This window comes from Rattus norvegicus, chromosome 1, assembly GCF_021556685.1.
Source record: "Rattus norvegicus strain SHRSP/BbbUtx chromosome 1, alternate assembly SHRSP_T2T, whole genome shotgun sequence".
Lineage (NCBI taxonomy): Eukaryota > Metazoa > Chordata > Mammalia > Rodentia > Muridae > Rattus > Rattus norvegicus.
The window spans coordinates 164,962,404-164,976,356 of record NC_141534.1 but is presented as its reverse complement, the minus strand read 5'-3'; the positions used below and the strand labels follow the sequence as shown (position 1 = coordinate 164,976,356).

General features: G+C 52.3%; 1 protein-coding gene across 2 annotated transcripts in view; it reads left to right on the top strand.

The window, feature by feature from the left end:
* Positions 1–13,953, top strand: part of Myo7a (myosin VIIA) — a 70,393-nt gene that overhangs the window by 14,279 nt on the left and 42,161 nt on the right. For both annotated transcript variants that reach the window (NM_153473.2, NM_001414743.1), the window contains 11 exon segments: positions 2,243–2,395; positions 7,320–7,504; positions 7,933–8,054; positions 8,135–8,277; positions 8,453–8,566; positions 9,969–10,122; positions 11,004–11,080; positions 11,335–11,454; positions 12,084–12,226; positions 12,880–13,090; positions 13,526–13,661. In NM_153473.2, coding sequence (NP_703203.1) covers positions 2,243–2,395; positions 7,320–7,504; positions 7,933–8,054; positions 8,135–8,277; positions 8,453–8,566; positions 9,969–10,122; positions 11,004–11,080; positions 11,335–11,454; positions 12,084–12,226; positions 12,880–13,090; positions 13,526–13,661 — 1,558 coding nt within the window.

The following is a 13,953-nucleotide window of genomic DNA, read 5'->3' as shown; positions in this document are numbered from 1 at the left end:
TAACCTGGTCATTCATTTCACACTGAGTCTGACTGCCACTGTGAACCCAGGTCCCACTTCTCCGTTGTGTGTTCTGAAGAGAACACTTGTGGTCTTTATAACCTGGTGGCTCAGGGTGTCCAGCCCATACGTGGCTGAGTGTATCCCAGGCCCCAGTGACCTGCACACCTGACAGGATTCTCCAGAGGAGATAACTTTCCCCTCCCCAAGGCGGAGGCACCATTGTCTTTGCTGTTTGTGGATGAGGCCCTGGAGGCCCAGGAAGGTGGTGTAAATTGCTTGGCCTCTGTCCTGTCTCCCCTCCCCCAGCTCCACAGAGTTCACCAGCCAGGCCTGTGAAAGACACCCTGGTGGGGCTGGATTCCCATTGCAACTGCCCCTGCCAACCCCTTACATGCCACGCCCACACTGTCTGGGAAGGGCTTTTTTTGCTGGTCTCTCAGCCTGGCCTTCTGTCCTCACTTCTTACAGGAACTTTCTCTTCTCTAAGGTCTCAGCTTAAATGCTTCCTCCTTGGGTCGATGGTCTTCAGTATCTGCCCACAGTAGCTCTGACTGACCTATTTTGGAAGGAATTGTGGACCAAAGGGAGGGGCGAAGAACAGTATCGAGCTGCCCAGAGGCCCTGTGCTCTGGTCCCACGCAGGGGCTAGGGGCAGGGGAAGGGAATTTTCCAAATGGATCAGCGTTTATCAGAGTGTTTGGGAGAGAGGAATGTTCCACATGGCACTGAAAGTGTAGCAGGTCCTTGACGTCACTGCTGGGCCCCTTGTGCGTTGGGAATGGCTGTGTGAGGGCCTGGATTGGATTAAGTTTTCCTGCTGGACTGCCATGGAATGTTAGGGAAGCTGGAGCAGGGCTCTGGCTGGCCCTGCCCTGCCCTGCCCCTTCTGAGTAGGCGGGTAAGCTACCTCTTCACCCCTAGAAGCAGGGGCTGAGCTAAGGCCCGAGGAGAGGAAAAGTGTGGATGAGAGTGTAGCTGCCATGGTGGCAGCCATTAGAGAGTGGGATGACCAAAGTCATGTGACCAGATCTGTCAGGGGCAGCCTGGGACTGAAGCTAGATTCCTGCTAGGAACTCCCGTTGGAGCTGATGACATCTAAGAACAGCTGGAGGAAATAAGTGTGTGTGTGTGTTGGGGGGGGGTCTTGACAGGTGTGTTACATCTATTAACAAACCTCTGGGTTTAGGAAGCTGGGAGCAGAGAGGTTCCTTCTACCGGCAGAAATTATGTTACACTATGTTTCTTTCTGGCTCAAGGTGAGGGAAAGTGAGTGTGGGTGGGCTAGGGCCTTAGCAGGGACCACAGGTCAGGGTGTGGTGATGTGAAAAGGCTTTTGACCCCTGCAATCCCAGGAAATTGAGGCTGTAGTCTTCAGACGGAAGAGTTCAAGAACTTCCTAGATGCCCTGGTCTGCCATCTAGTGGCTGTAGGGACCATTGCAGGAAAGAGCGCGCTTGTGTGGCTTGTGTGTGTGTGTGTGTGTGTGTGTGTGTGTGTGTGTGTGTGTGTGTGTGTGAGAGAGAGAGACAGACAGACAGACAGACAGAGAGAGAGAGAGAGAGAGAGAGAGAGAGAGAGAGAGAGAGAGAGAGACTATTGCAGTTCCTACCTCAGCTCACAGGTCCAGAAAGTCTCCCCACCCCAGCTCCATATACGTTACCATTCAAGCTTGTGAAGGCCATTCTGGGGCCAGATGCCCATTGCTACTGCCCCTGTCCACCCCTCACATGTCACACCCACACAGCCCAGGAAGGGTTGTTTTTCCTGGACCCAGGCCTGGCCTTTGCTTTTCATTTCTTACAGAAATTTTCTCTTCCTTCAGGATTCTGCTGGAGAGTTATTTCCCTGGAGAGGTGGTTCTCAGCACTTGCCCACAGTATCTCTGTAGAATTCTCTGAACATATTTTTTATGTATTGCTTACTGACCCCTGGATTTTAAGCCAAGCCCTTTCAATCCAAGTTACTGTGCTTTCTCTCTATCTTTCAAAGTGACTAGGGAACCTGAGCCCCTTAGTGATAACCACTAGTGGGAGTAACCACTGGTGGGGGTAACCACTGGTGGGGGTGACCACTGGTGGGGCAAAGTCTTTCCCCTGCTCCCCTTATGTGTCTATGGAGGAGAACTGTCTTGATGAGCAGAGACCAGTAAAATCCCCAGACTCAAGCCAGTCAGAGCTGATCACAGACCCAGCCTGGGCCCAGGAGCAGCAGCTGACAGGAAGGGCTATGTTCCCTGCAGGAACACTGGATTTCCCCTCAAAATGCCACGCACATCAAGCCAATGCACCCCACATCGGTGCATGGTGTGGAGGACATGATCCGCCTGGGGGATCTCAACGAGGCAGGCATTCTTCGAAACCTTCTCATTCGCTACCGGGACCATCTCATCTACGTGAGTATCAACCATGGCTACCCCTGTGCCACACCCAGAGGTCGAGGCTCCTGGGACGTCATCAGCTCTGCACTGGGGTGCTCCGCCTGAGGCTCCACCCCTCTTGTGTCCAGACTCTAGGCTCTTTAGAACTAAGCTTGGGGCAGTAGCTGTTATACTGCAGGTTTATGGGCCTCATGGGCTTGGAAACTAGAGGCCAGGGTTGCTCAGAGACAGGCTTAGCATTTTATCAGTGAGGGAGCGGGGGCTGCTGTCCTGAAGCCTCAAGACTAGTAGAGGCAAGCTAAGAAGCATGTGTCCTTGGGAAGGGAAAAGGACCGCAGGCTCTCATTAGAGCCAGCCAGCTCACGTTCCCTATGGAAACACCACATGGATTAGTGGGATACAGAAAAGTGCTTCCATAGAGAAACAAATAAATTTGGTCTTACCCAGCTGGGACATCAGGGACAAAGGCAGCTTATACCAGGCAGGGCACACACCGGGAGACCCTTAGCAAGTTGACATTCCAGAGGTTTCATCAAACCCCAAACCTTTTACAATTATTGAGGGAGCCAAAGACTTTTGTTTATTTGGGTCATAAAGTGATATTCATGGTATTAGAAATTAAAACAGAAAGCTTAGTTTATTCATAAAAGTGGCAGGCTAGGTCTATCTAGAAAGCGATGTGGCCAGACCTCATATCTGGAGCTGCAAAGATTTGTGACCCCAGGAATCTTCTTGGCATTGTCCTCCTACTAATGAAAAGGGTCTTGTTTTGAATAATAAATAGTTCATTAAAAAATGAACTCTTTATTGTATGTTCTCAGGGGCATGTGTGCTAAAGCTACCACACGTGGAAGTCTGAGAACAGCTTTTGGGGGCTATTTCTCTCCTCCCACTGTGTTTTGAGGTAGGGTTTCTCTTGTCATGGTCCTGCATGCTCTAGGCTAGCAGGCTTGAGAGCTTCCAGTCAACTCTCCTGTAGGAATGCTGGGATTACAGTTACGTGATCCTGCATTAAAGGTTTTACACAGATTCTGGGCCTCAATCTCTGGCCCGCAGGCCTACACAGTAAGAGCCTTAATCTCTGGAACAGTCTTGCTGGCCCTTTAAGACTCAGTTTTGTTTTGTTTTGTTTTATTAACTTGAGTATTTCTTATTTACATTTCGGTTGTTATTTCCTTTCCCGGTTTCCAGGCCAACATCCCCCTAACCCGTCCCCCCCATTCTATATGGGTGTTCCCCTCCCCATCCTCCCCCCATTACTGCCCTCCCCCCAACAATCACGTTCACTGGGGGTCCAGTCTTAGCAGGACCAAGGGCTTCCCCTTCCACTGGTGCTCTTACTAGGATATTAATTGCTATCTATGAGGTCAGAGTCCAGGGTCAGTCCATGTATAGTCTTTAGGTAGTGGCTTAGTCCCTGGAAGCTCTGGTTGGTTGGCATTGTTGTTCATATGGGGTCTCGAGCCCCTTCGAGCTCTTCCAGTTCTTTCTCTGATTCCTTCAACGGGGGTCCTATTCTCAGTTCAGTGGTTTGCTGCTGGCATTCGCCTCTGTATTTGCTGTATTCTGGCTGTGTCTCTCAGGAGAGATCTACATCCGGTTCCTGTCGGCCTGCACGTCTTTGCTTCATCCATCTTGTCTAATTGGGTGGCTGTATATGTATGGGTATGGCTCAGTTTTAACCAGATATGTGTACTATAAATTGTAGATTTCCTTCTCGCTGATTGCAATGGGACCTACCTCACTGTGCTCGCAGGGAAAGACTGTGTGTACTCAGATGGTATGCATGTGTGCACATGTATGTGTGTACATGTATGTGTGTATACATATACATGCACACACATGTGTTTGATCATGAGTACTTGTGTATACATTTGGGTATGGGACAAACACACATGTGTGGACACATGTGTATATACCTTTACATGTGTGTACGTAGATGTGTGAACTTTGGTTCTTTTTCCACATACAGTAGTATATCTATTCACAGTATTCTGTCTTTCCCACCAGTCTCATTCTAGACCTCATTTTTGGTACTGTGGCTAGTGTGGCCCTGGGTGCTGACAGAGTGTTCTTAGCTCCCTTCTCTGCTAGTCCCTGGAGATAATTGGAGACGCTGCTCTCTCAGCCCATCGCTGCCAGTCATGTAGTCACGTAACGGACAGTGCTGCTGTGTCCTGTATTATGTGTTAGACAAAGGTCTTGAACCAGAGTCACCAAGCAAGCATCTAATAAAATGTATTTCAGACAAAATGTTGGGTGCAATGAGACACACACAGCACCCCCACTTTCTTAAGGAGTTGGCTTCATATGGCAAAGCAACACCAGCCAGGTGAAGGACATGGGCAGTGTGGCCTGGTGCAGCAGGCCAGTAGGAGCTTTGGGCCTCAGGTTCAATGGCCACCCACCTCGTCTGCAAGATGAAGAGTTACAAGGCTCTTTTAGAGAGATGTATACCATGACCTGAGGTTGTAGGAAGCAGGGATGGGTCCCAGCAGAGGGCAACACAGTGAAAGCCCACCTAGGCTGAAAGTGGAGGAGAGATGGAGCAATCGTGGGGACAGGAGCCAGACAGAGAAACCAGATGGGGAACAGTAAGGATCTGGTGGCCCATGCCAGGGAGGCCAGCTGGATGGTAGGCTGGTAACAGGGAGCAAGGAGTGGAGGGCTCACCTGGTGAACGGCGTGATAGATGGTACTGGAGGCCGAGTGGCCATCATGTGGTGACCTCCAGGAGGTAGGACACTGAGGGATCTTGTACCCATGAGTCCCTGGAGTTACATGCAGAATGGAAAGGGCCCTGGGGCAGTAGTGGAATAAGAAGGCACGTCCACAGCACCAGGAGGTCTTGGGGTGTTGTAGCATCTCCATATTTCTTTCAGTCACTTCCCTGCCATTGGGTCTTTTAGGGTGACTTTAGGCTGGATCATTGGGTCTGAAATAGTAACAGATATCAGTCTTTTATTATTGCCAGGATGACCTTTCTCCAGCAGATCCCCCCAAATGTCATGGCCTTTCATACTCCTGTTCTCTGTGGCGGTCCAGCTCCTTTCCCCAGTCCCCGCACTGGAGGATGCAGCGGTTCCTTGGAGCACCAATGCTGGGGGAGGGGCTGCGGAGTGACTTTATGGAGCCAGCCTCTGCCCTGTGTTGGTGACAGTGTCACATTCTTGAGCAAGACTTAAGAAGGAAATAAGGTGGCTCTTATGCCTCTGGTACCCACCAAGGGTGGCACCTTTGTCTCTGCAGTGGCTGTGGGAGTGGGCAGGGAGCACCCCCTTTCACAAATAAGCAGACTGAGGCTGGCCAAAGCAATGTTCCTTGAGGCTGTCTCTCCGGTGGGGATGTGTTTCCCATCTGGAGATCAGAGTCAGCTATATTCCACAGTTGTGTGGGGTGGTGTGTAACAGAAGGTGGCCACAGGGTTCCCACCCAATTGTTTAGCCTAGGCCCAGGCTCGTGGAGATGTCTTTGTGGTCTCTTTTCCCATTGACTAGTTGTCTCTCTACCAGTTACTTTGACTAGTTGTCTCTCTACCGGTTACTTTGACTAGTTGTCTCTCTACCGGTTACTTTGTAACATATCAGCTGTGGAGGGTGGGTGAGTAGCAGCCCCTGGGAGGCTTGTTGGCTTGGCTGGGCTACTCCTCTTGGCTGGGCTACTCCTTTTGGTCTCCTTGCTTCATTTCTTTTCCTGTCGGGGCTCTTGGCACTGAGCTGAGCTGTAAAAGCTAGTCTTAGGTGTTCCTGACTGCAGTGCTTGGAAGAGTCAAGAAATGGGGTCTCTTGGCTTAATGAGTGCTTCTCTGCGTTGCTTCCCGGGCCTGGGCTGGGTACCACAGCTGACTTCCCTGCATGTCATACTGGGCTGAGCTGCTGGGGAATGTGGATGCTCTGGTGTCATGCACTGAGTCCTGGGAAGGTGGTAGAAGTTGGAGGGACAGCCAAGGCTGCCACCTTCCCTGTGCAGACGCATCTGTCTCCAGTCTTTCTAGGCCCGAGACATCAAAACATCTATCACCAACAACAAGTGAGGCCTGACCTTTTCTAACTTGGAGGGAGGGGGGAGGAGGGAGGGGGGAGGGGGAGGGGGGAGGAGGGAGGGGGAGGGGGGAAGAGGGAGGGGGAAGAGGGAGGAGGGAGGGGGAGGAGGGAAGGGGAGGGGGAGGGGGAAGAGGGAGGAGGGAAGAAGGAGGAGGGAGGGGGAGGGGGGGAGGAGGGAGGAGGGAGGAGGGAGGGGGAGGGGGGAAGAGGGAGGAGGGAGGAGGGAGGAAGAGGGAGGAGTAAACCCATACTCTCCTGATGCTTCTCTGTATGACAGGATCCATCTTGGCAGTACATCTTGCCCCTGCTCTCATACAGCCTGAGGTCCCCAAACTGAGACAGGCACGAGCAGGCAGCCTCAGGTCCCCATGCTCCATCCACGGGCACAGTAGCCACTCTGCCCTGAGTGGAGCTACAGAGAAAGTCACCATCCAAACCCCAAATCCCGGCTCCTTCTGTATCACATTCCAGCCCCAGCCCTCTGCTCTTCATGACTTGGACCATTCATAGCTTCCTGCCATCCCAGTCTCCCCTCAGAACATGGTCCAGTTTTTAAATTTTGTTCTAAAAGTCTTAGGTACAGAGATTGGGACCAAAGGAAAGAGCCAACCTTTGAATTGTCTCTGCTTTGTGCTTTGAATCTGAAAACACACCATCTTTCATTTTCACAAGAACAGTTCCGTTTCACCCATAGTACAGATAAGACAATGCCATCCAGTCTTAGGGACCTCTTGCTGTCCCCTCGTCCTTTCACCAAATGTCTCTGAGCCAGACCAAAAGCCAGTCTGAGACCCCCCATTGACTCCTACCGTGTCTGTGGACTCCAGAGCTGCACAGGGCAGGCACCTTCCCACACCCACCAGACAGTGCGAGCTGCTCTCCCTTGCTGCTTACAGACATACACGGGTTCCATCCTGGTGGCCGTGAACCCCTACCAGCTGCTGTCCATCTACTCGTCAGAGCACATCCGCCAGTATACCAACAAGAAGATAGGGGAGATGCCCCCCCACATCTTTGCCATTGCCGACAATTGCTACTTCAACATGAAACGCAACAACCGGGACCAGTGCTGTATCATCAGGTAGGTAGTCCAGCCTCACCCCCAGTGAGAGCCCCACTTCTGCTGTCCTGCTAACACACTAGGAATTGTTCCACAGTTACACTGCCATGGGGCTCCCCAGGGGCTGGCTGTGCTCTCTGTGCTATGTCTTAGTGTATGGAGTCACCCCCACAGTCCAGATTTTACATTTCTTTTCTCTTAACACTACAAAGGCTCAGGCTAGCTTTTGAGGTTAACATTGTTTCCTGGGGGTTCCTATTAAGTGATGGTCAGCTGAAATCTGTCTTCTTTTCTCTTGGGCAAGGGAAGAGGCCAAAATGCCAGTTGAGCAGTTCGCATGCTTCATATTCTTGACCAGTAGGGATGCGGGTGTGGCAGAGCCCTGTGTCCCTGAGGGCTAGTGTGACAGCCAAGGCTGAGGACTTTCCTGTCTCTCCCACCCTCTGCAGCGGGGAATCAGGAGCTGGCAAGACAGAGAGCACAAAGCTGATCCTGCAGTTCCTGGCGGCTATCAGTGGACAGCACTCATGGATCGAGCAGCAGGTGCTGGAGGCCACCCCGATCCTGGAAGGTAAGGCCAGGTTCTGAGGGTGAGCTGGGTGCTGGCACTGGGTCTATCCAGTCTCACCTGTGTTCCCTACCACCCTGCAGCATTTGGGAATGCCAAGACCATCCGCAATGACAACTCCAGCCGCTTTGGCAAGTACATTGACATCCACTTTAACAAGCGTGGTGCCATTGAGGGCGCAAAAATAGAGCAGTACCTGCTGGAGAAGTCACGAGTCTGCCGCCAGGTGAGCCCTGGCTCCCAGTGTGAGTCGGTGCCTAGATAGGCTGGGTGGGCACCACTGTCCACATAGTCTGGGCCACCTGTTACCACACTGTACTTCCTTCTGGTCCTCGAAGTGTTCAAGGTCCCCCAGGAGACTCCTGCTCATGTGTGCTCCCAATCCTGATGTCTACTTCCAGGCCCCTGATGAGAGGAACTATCACGTGTTCTACTGTATGCTGGAGGGCATGAATGAGGAGGAGAAGAAGAAGCTAGGCCTAGGCCAGGCCGCTGACTACAACTACTTGGCAATGGTGAGGTCCAGGTGACATACTGGGGGTAACACCTGTCTTGGTGATATAGGGCAAGACCAAACTTGGCAGTGTGGCACTGTACCAGCCCATCCAGGCTTGCCTGTGCCTTAAACAATGTGCCCTCACTTGGGCATATGTCCCTAATGTATTCTTACCACAGATCCATTTCTCAAGGTCAACACAGAGCATGGGGCCATAGCATATAGGAGCCACAGAACCAAGCACATTGACCTGCTCATACGCTAAGCTAGACTTTAAAGGTCTCTGCTGGGCCTCCTAGGATTGAGGGAGCTGGTTGCTGAGGCCTGGACCTCCAGGATTTGTTGATGGCAGGCTCTGATGCTGGTTTCTGGTACTCTGTGGCTCTAAGGCAGTGGGTCTCCCTCTACCCCTTTGAGGATTGAATGACCCTTTCACGGGGGTCACCTAAGACCATCGGAAAACACAGATATTTGCATTACAATTTATAACTAGCAAAATTACAACTATGAAGTAGCAACAAAATAATTTTATGATTGGATGTCACCACAACACAAGGAACTTTACTAAAGGGTCGCAGCACTAGGAAGATTGAGACCCACTGCTCTAGGGGCTGTGCACACAGACTGTTAAGTTGAGAATTCCAACTCTATTCTCCAGAGAGAACCTTTTCAGGATTTAAGGTGTTGTGGGTGGGACAGGACCTTCTCTTCTGTACTTCTGTAACTAGCTGGCTGGCTTTCTCTCTCTCTCTCTCTCTCTCTCTCTCTCTCTCTCTCTCTCTCACACACACACACACACACACACACAAACATACCACACACCACATACCACATACTACATACACACCATACACACACCCAGAGAACACACAAACACATCATAAAACCATACATACACACATGCACACCACATAAAGCATATACCACACCACACACATATTGCACACCACACACACAACCACATACATACCACACACCACATACAACATACATACACACACATGCACCACATACAGCACACACCACTACATACAAAGATATACCACATACATGCACACACACATACATGCACACATGTGTACACCACACACACACACACACACACACACACACACACGCTACTGAGCAGGCTGTGTCTATACTTCCCCTCTGTGGTTCACACATGGTTACAGTTGGAGGGAAGTCCCCCACGAGTGGGCAGGCACCCTGGAGCTGTGTGGAGCTGGGTGAGGTGTTGGTGCTGTGAGCTGGGACAGAAAGGAGTGACTGGGTGGGCCTGTATAGTGCCCAGTTCTTACTCATGTCAGAGTGCCCCAGAGAAGACCACAAGACCATTCTAAATATTCTGGGGTGTTGCCCTCCTGACATCTCCTTGACACTTCCCTATCTCCCTCTTTTATGCCTCCCCGCTCTGTCCCCAGGGTAACTGCATCACCTGTGAGGGCCGTGTGGACAGTCAGGAGTATGCCAACATCCGCTCAGCCATGAAGGTGCTCATGTTCACAGACACGGAGAACTGGGAGATCTTGAAGCTTCTGGCCGCCATCCTACACATGGGCAATCTGCAGTACGAGGGTGAGGCCCCATGGTGCCGTGCTCCACAGTGCCATACTCTGCTCAGGGCAGCATGGCACCTAACTTCCAGGGGTTGGCAGTGCTGTCTGCTGCAGTGGGCATTACAGGGGATGCAAGTCAGGCTGATTTCGGTCTCAAGGGTGGTACGCTGTGTGGCGGTCCCCCACAGAGTCGGCAGGTGAGGCATTCAGAGCTGGCTGCAGCCCTTTAAGACCTCTTCCACATTTTTTTTTTCTTTAAGACTTAGTGTTTTCAAGAGAGGCTAAAGCTTGGAGTTCACACTGTGGTGCGAATGGTCAAACAGCTGTCTGTTAGACAAAGCAGGGCATGTACACTTATTTGACACTACTGCATACTAGAGTGAAGTGGTCCCGTGGAAGAAGGCATTGGATTACACTATGCCTTTTCACGGGTGTCCAGCATGGGTCCCCGGCAGAATAGAAGCTCTTGGAAATTCATGCAGTGAGTGAGTGTCCCCAGGACAAAGGCAACCTTGGGCTAGTGAGTCTGGAGAGGTAAGGGGAAACAGGTGCTTTGGGTAGAGACTCTGAGGACCAAGAGTAGGAGGTTTGGTGAAAGGACAAGTTCCCAACGCTGGTCCCAAAATACCGTGGTTGCCACTGGGTAGAGGCTGAGAGGGAGCCACTAGAGGCTCCAGCTTGGGTGCCAGCCTCAGTGCTAGGTGCTGTCATTTAGGGTCCATAGTCTCATGGTGAGCACAGACTGTTATGAGAACATCAATCATATGTATACTGACCATACTGATCCCACCCTCTGTGGACACGGCAGGTCCCTGAGAATAGGCGTGCCATCCTGCTCTCCTCAGGGTCCCCCTGCCCCTCTACCTCCCTTTGTGACACCATGTCCCTTGCTTCTGGCAGCCCGTACGTTTGAGAACTTGGATGCGTGCGAAGTCCTCTTCTCCCCATCGCTGGCCACGGCAGCTTCTCATCTCGAGGTCAGTGCTGTCCTCTCCTACTCTGTCTGTCCCTCTGAGGGAGGGGCCTCTGGCTCAGTTGGGCTGAGGTGGGTACCATGGAGACCTTGGACTGGAGAGTTCTGTTCAAGGAACAGTGTGTGGGCCTGGGGCGCTGTTCCTACAAGGGATGGTGCTGAGAGGTCTGGGCTGGGGCTCTGTGATGTCTGGGAAGCCAAGTAGGGTGAAGGGGGACAGTCAGGGTGGGGCTGGACCAACCTGGGCATGTGCTCTAGGTGAATCCCCCAGACCTGATGAGCTGCCTCACCAGCCGCACCCTCATCACCCGTGGGGAAACGGTCTCCACCCCTCTCAGCAGGGAGCAGGCGCTGGATGTGCGAGATGCCTTTGTCAAGGTGAGAACCCAGTGGCCATCTGTCCTCTTTGCCATGAATTGCGGATGGACGGGTGCAAGATGTTTCCAAAGCTTGTCCATCCTGTGGGCTGGACTGTTCACTGAAGTCTCTGGCTCTCTGGTGCCCAACTTCCCTCTGCCAATTTCTAAGCCCCAAAGCCAGGCATCCCAAAGGAGTTGGCTCTGCGTTCCTCAGGGGCCCTGCTTTGTCCCCTCAGGCTTGCTTTGACCAGCTGTTCTCAGCACCCTCTAAGGTCTCACGGGGTCTGGCTGGTGGAAGAGAAGACTCCCAGTCCTCGTGTTGCTATAGCCACATATTTGCCAATCAAAGAGTCCCTAATCCGTACCGTCCCTGTGCCGGATTCTGGACCTTTAAGGTCGGCAGAGGACGGAGAGACAAATGAGGGAAGATGCTGAACCCCAAAGGGACTCCTTCCCAGCCTTGGGGTCAAGGGAAGTGCCAAGGGAGCAAATGAGTGGTTGCTGAAGCAGGAGTGCATGTGCGGTAGCAGGGACTGCCCCGTGAAGACCTGGGGTGTCCATGCCATCTGTAAGGCTGGAGCCCAGACTCGGAATGACTGCTGCTCAGAGAGGGCCTGCCTTGCCCCGTGGCTGATGGGTACCTTTCAGGGCATCTATGGGCGGCTCTTTGTATGGATTGTGGAGAAGATCAATGCAGCAATCTACAAACCACCCTCTCAGGAAGTGACGAACTCTCGCCGGTCCATCGGTCTCCTGGACATCTTTGGGTTTGAGAACTTCACCGTGAACAGGTAACGTGGGGGACCCCATGCCTGGGAAATGCTGTGCCTCTTCCTGTAAGCTGCCTGCCTCCAAGAACAGCCTCAGGCTTGGGAACTTCAGTCCTGCCTAGCCTCAGGTCAGCTGAGGCCAACCCAATTGGATACTGGGGACGGTTTACCTGGGTACTTGGGAGGTGGTCTCTGGTCTCTGAACTTATGACCTGAATCGCTGCAATTCAATTCTCGTAATGTAGAATGTCACAGAGTCCCCGAGACCACCACACTGAATATGAGAGTCAAGGTTGCTGCTTAGCTGAGCTGGCTTCAGGGCTCTCTCTGATTGCTGGATATTTGTCAGTCTCGGCCTCTCAGTGACAATCCGGTGTCTCTCTAGGGCCCACCTTCCCACTATTCTGGCATGTCCCCTATGTAGGGCCTGGTCCCTCAAGGGGAGAGCCTTGAGCCTGGCTTCCAGCCTATCTCTGTAACCCTCAGTGACCTTGGGCATGTCCTTTGCCCTTGCCGGTCCCCAGTGTCGTCTTCAGCATAGGAGTTGGACTTGATAGTTCTACCCTAGCCCACCAGATGGGAGCCTTGTGTCAAGCTGCTGAGATAGCAGAGCTGGGTCTGGAGCCAGGGCAGAGGTTGGGTGACACAGGTCCACGGTCCCCTACCCTCTGCAGCTTTGAGCAGCTCTGCATTAACTTTGCCAATGAGCACCTGCAGCAGTTTTTCGTGCGACACGTGTTCAAGTTGGAGCAGGAGGAGTATGACTTGGAGAGCATTGACTGGCTGCACATCGAGTTCACTGACAACCAGGAGGCCCTGGACATGATCGCCAACCGGCCTATGAACGTCATCTCCCTCATTGACGAAGAGAGCAAGTTCCCCAAGGTGGGCACAGCGAGCCTCAGCTTCCCCACCTGCAACCTGGGAGAGGCAGCACCAGCTGCTTCAGGATAGATGCTAACGATAGAATTTGGCTTGATCTGGGGAAGGAAGCACAGTATTGCTCCTGGGGTGGGGGGGGAGGTATTGAGATTAGGGTCTTGCTATATCGATCAGGCTAGCCTTGAACTCATGGGCTCTAGACATCCTCCAGCCTTAGCCTTCCGATTATTTTAGTCATGAAAAAAAAAAAGATGCCTTGGCCTGGAATGCTTATTTAAGGTTATGTGGTTCACCCACCTCACAGATTGGCAGTGAGGCTTAGAGCCTGTGCCAGGGCATGGTGGGAGGCAGTTACTGAGAAAGTCAAGGGAGGATGGGAGGCCTCCGGTAGGGAGGCCCTGGAAGTCAGGCTTGGCAATAGACACTCTATTCCCCCAGGGCACGGATGCCACCATGCTGCATAAGTTGAACTCACAGCACAGGCTCAATGCCAACTACGTCCCACCCAAGAACAGCCATGAGACCCAGTTTGGAATCAACCACTTTGCGGGCATTGTCTACTATGAGAGTCAAGGTACAAGCGGCGTGGGTGTCTGTCTCTACTTGTACTCAAGCCTTCTCTGTCTCTAGGTTAGGGGAGAGAGGCCACAAGGTGCAGAGTTCAGAAGGGACAGAAGGAACCACAGGAAGCATGCCATTCTGTGCTTTGCTTTTAGTTTATTTTTGTCTTAAAAACAAACAAAACCAGACAAGGTCCCACTAGGTAGCCCTAGCTGGACGGTAAACTCACTATGTAGAGCAGGCTGACCCGGAACTCATGGAGATCCCCTGCCCCTGCCTCCTGAATCTGGGCTTGCTTTTGTTTT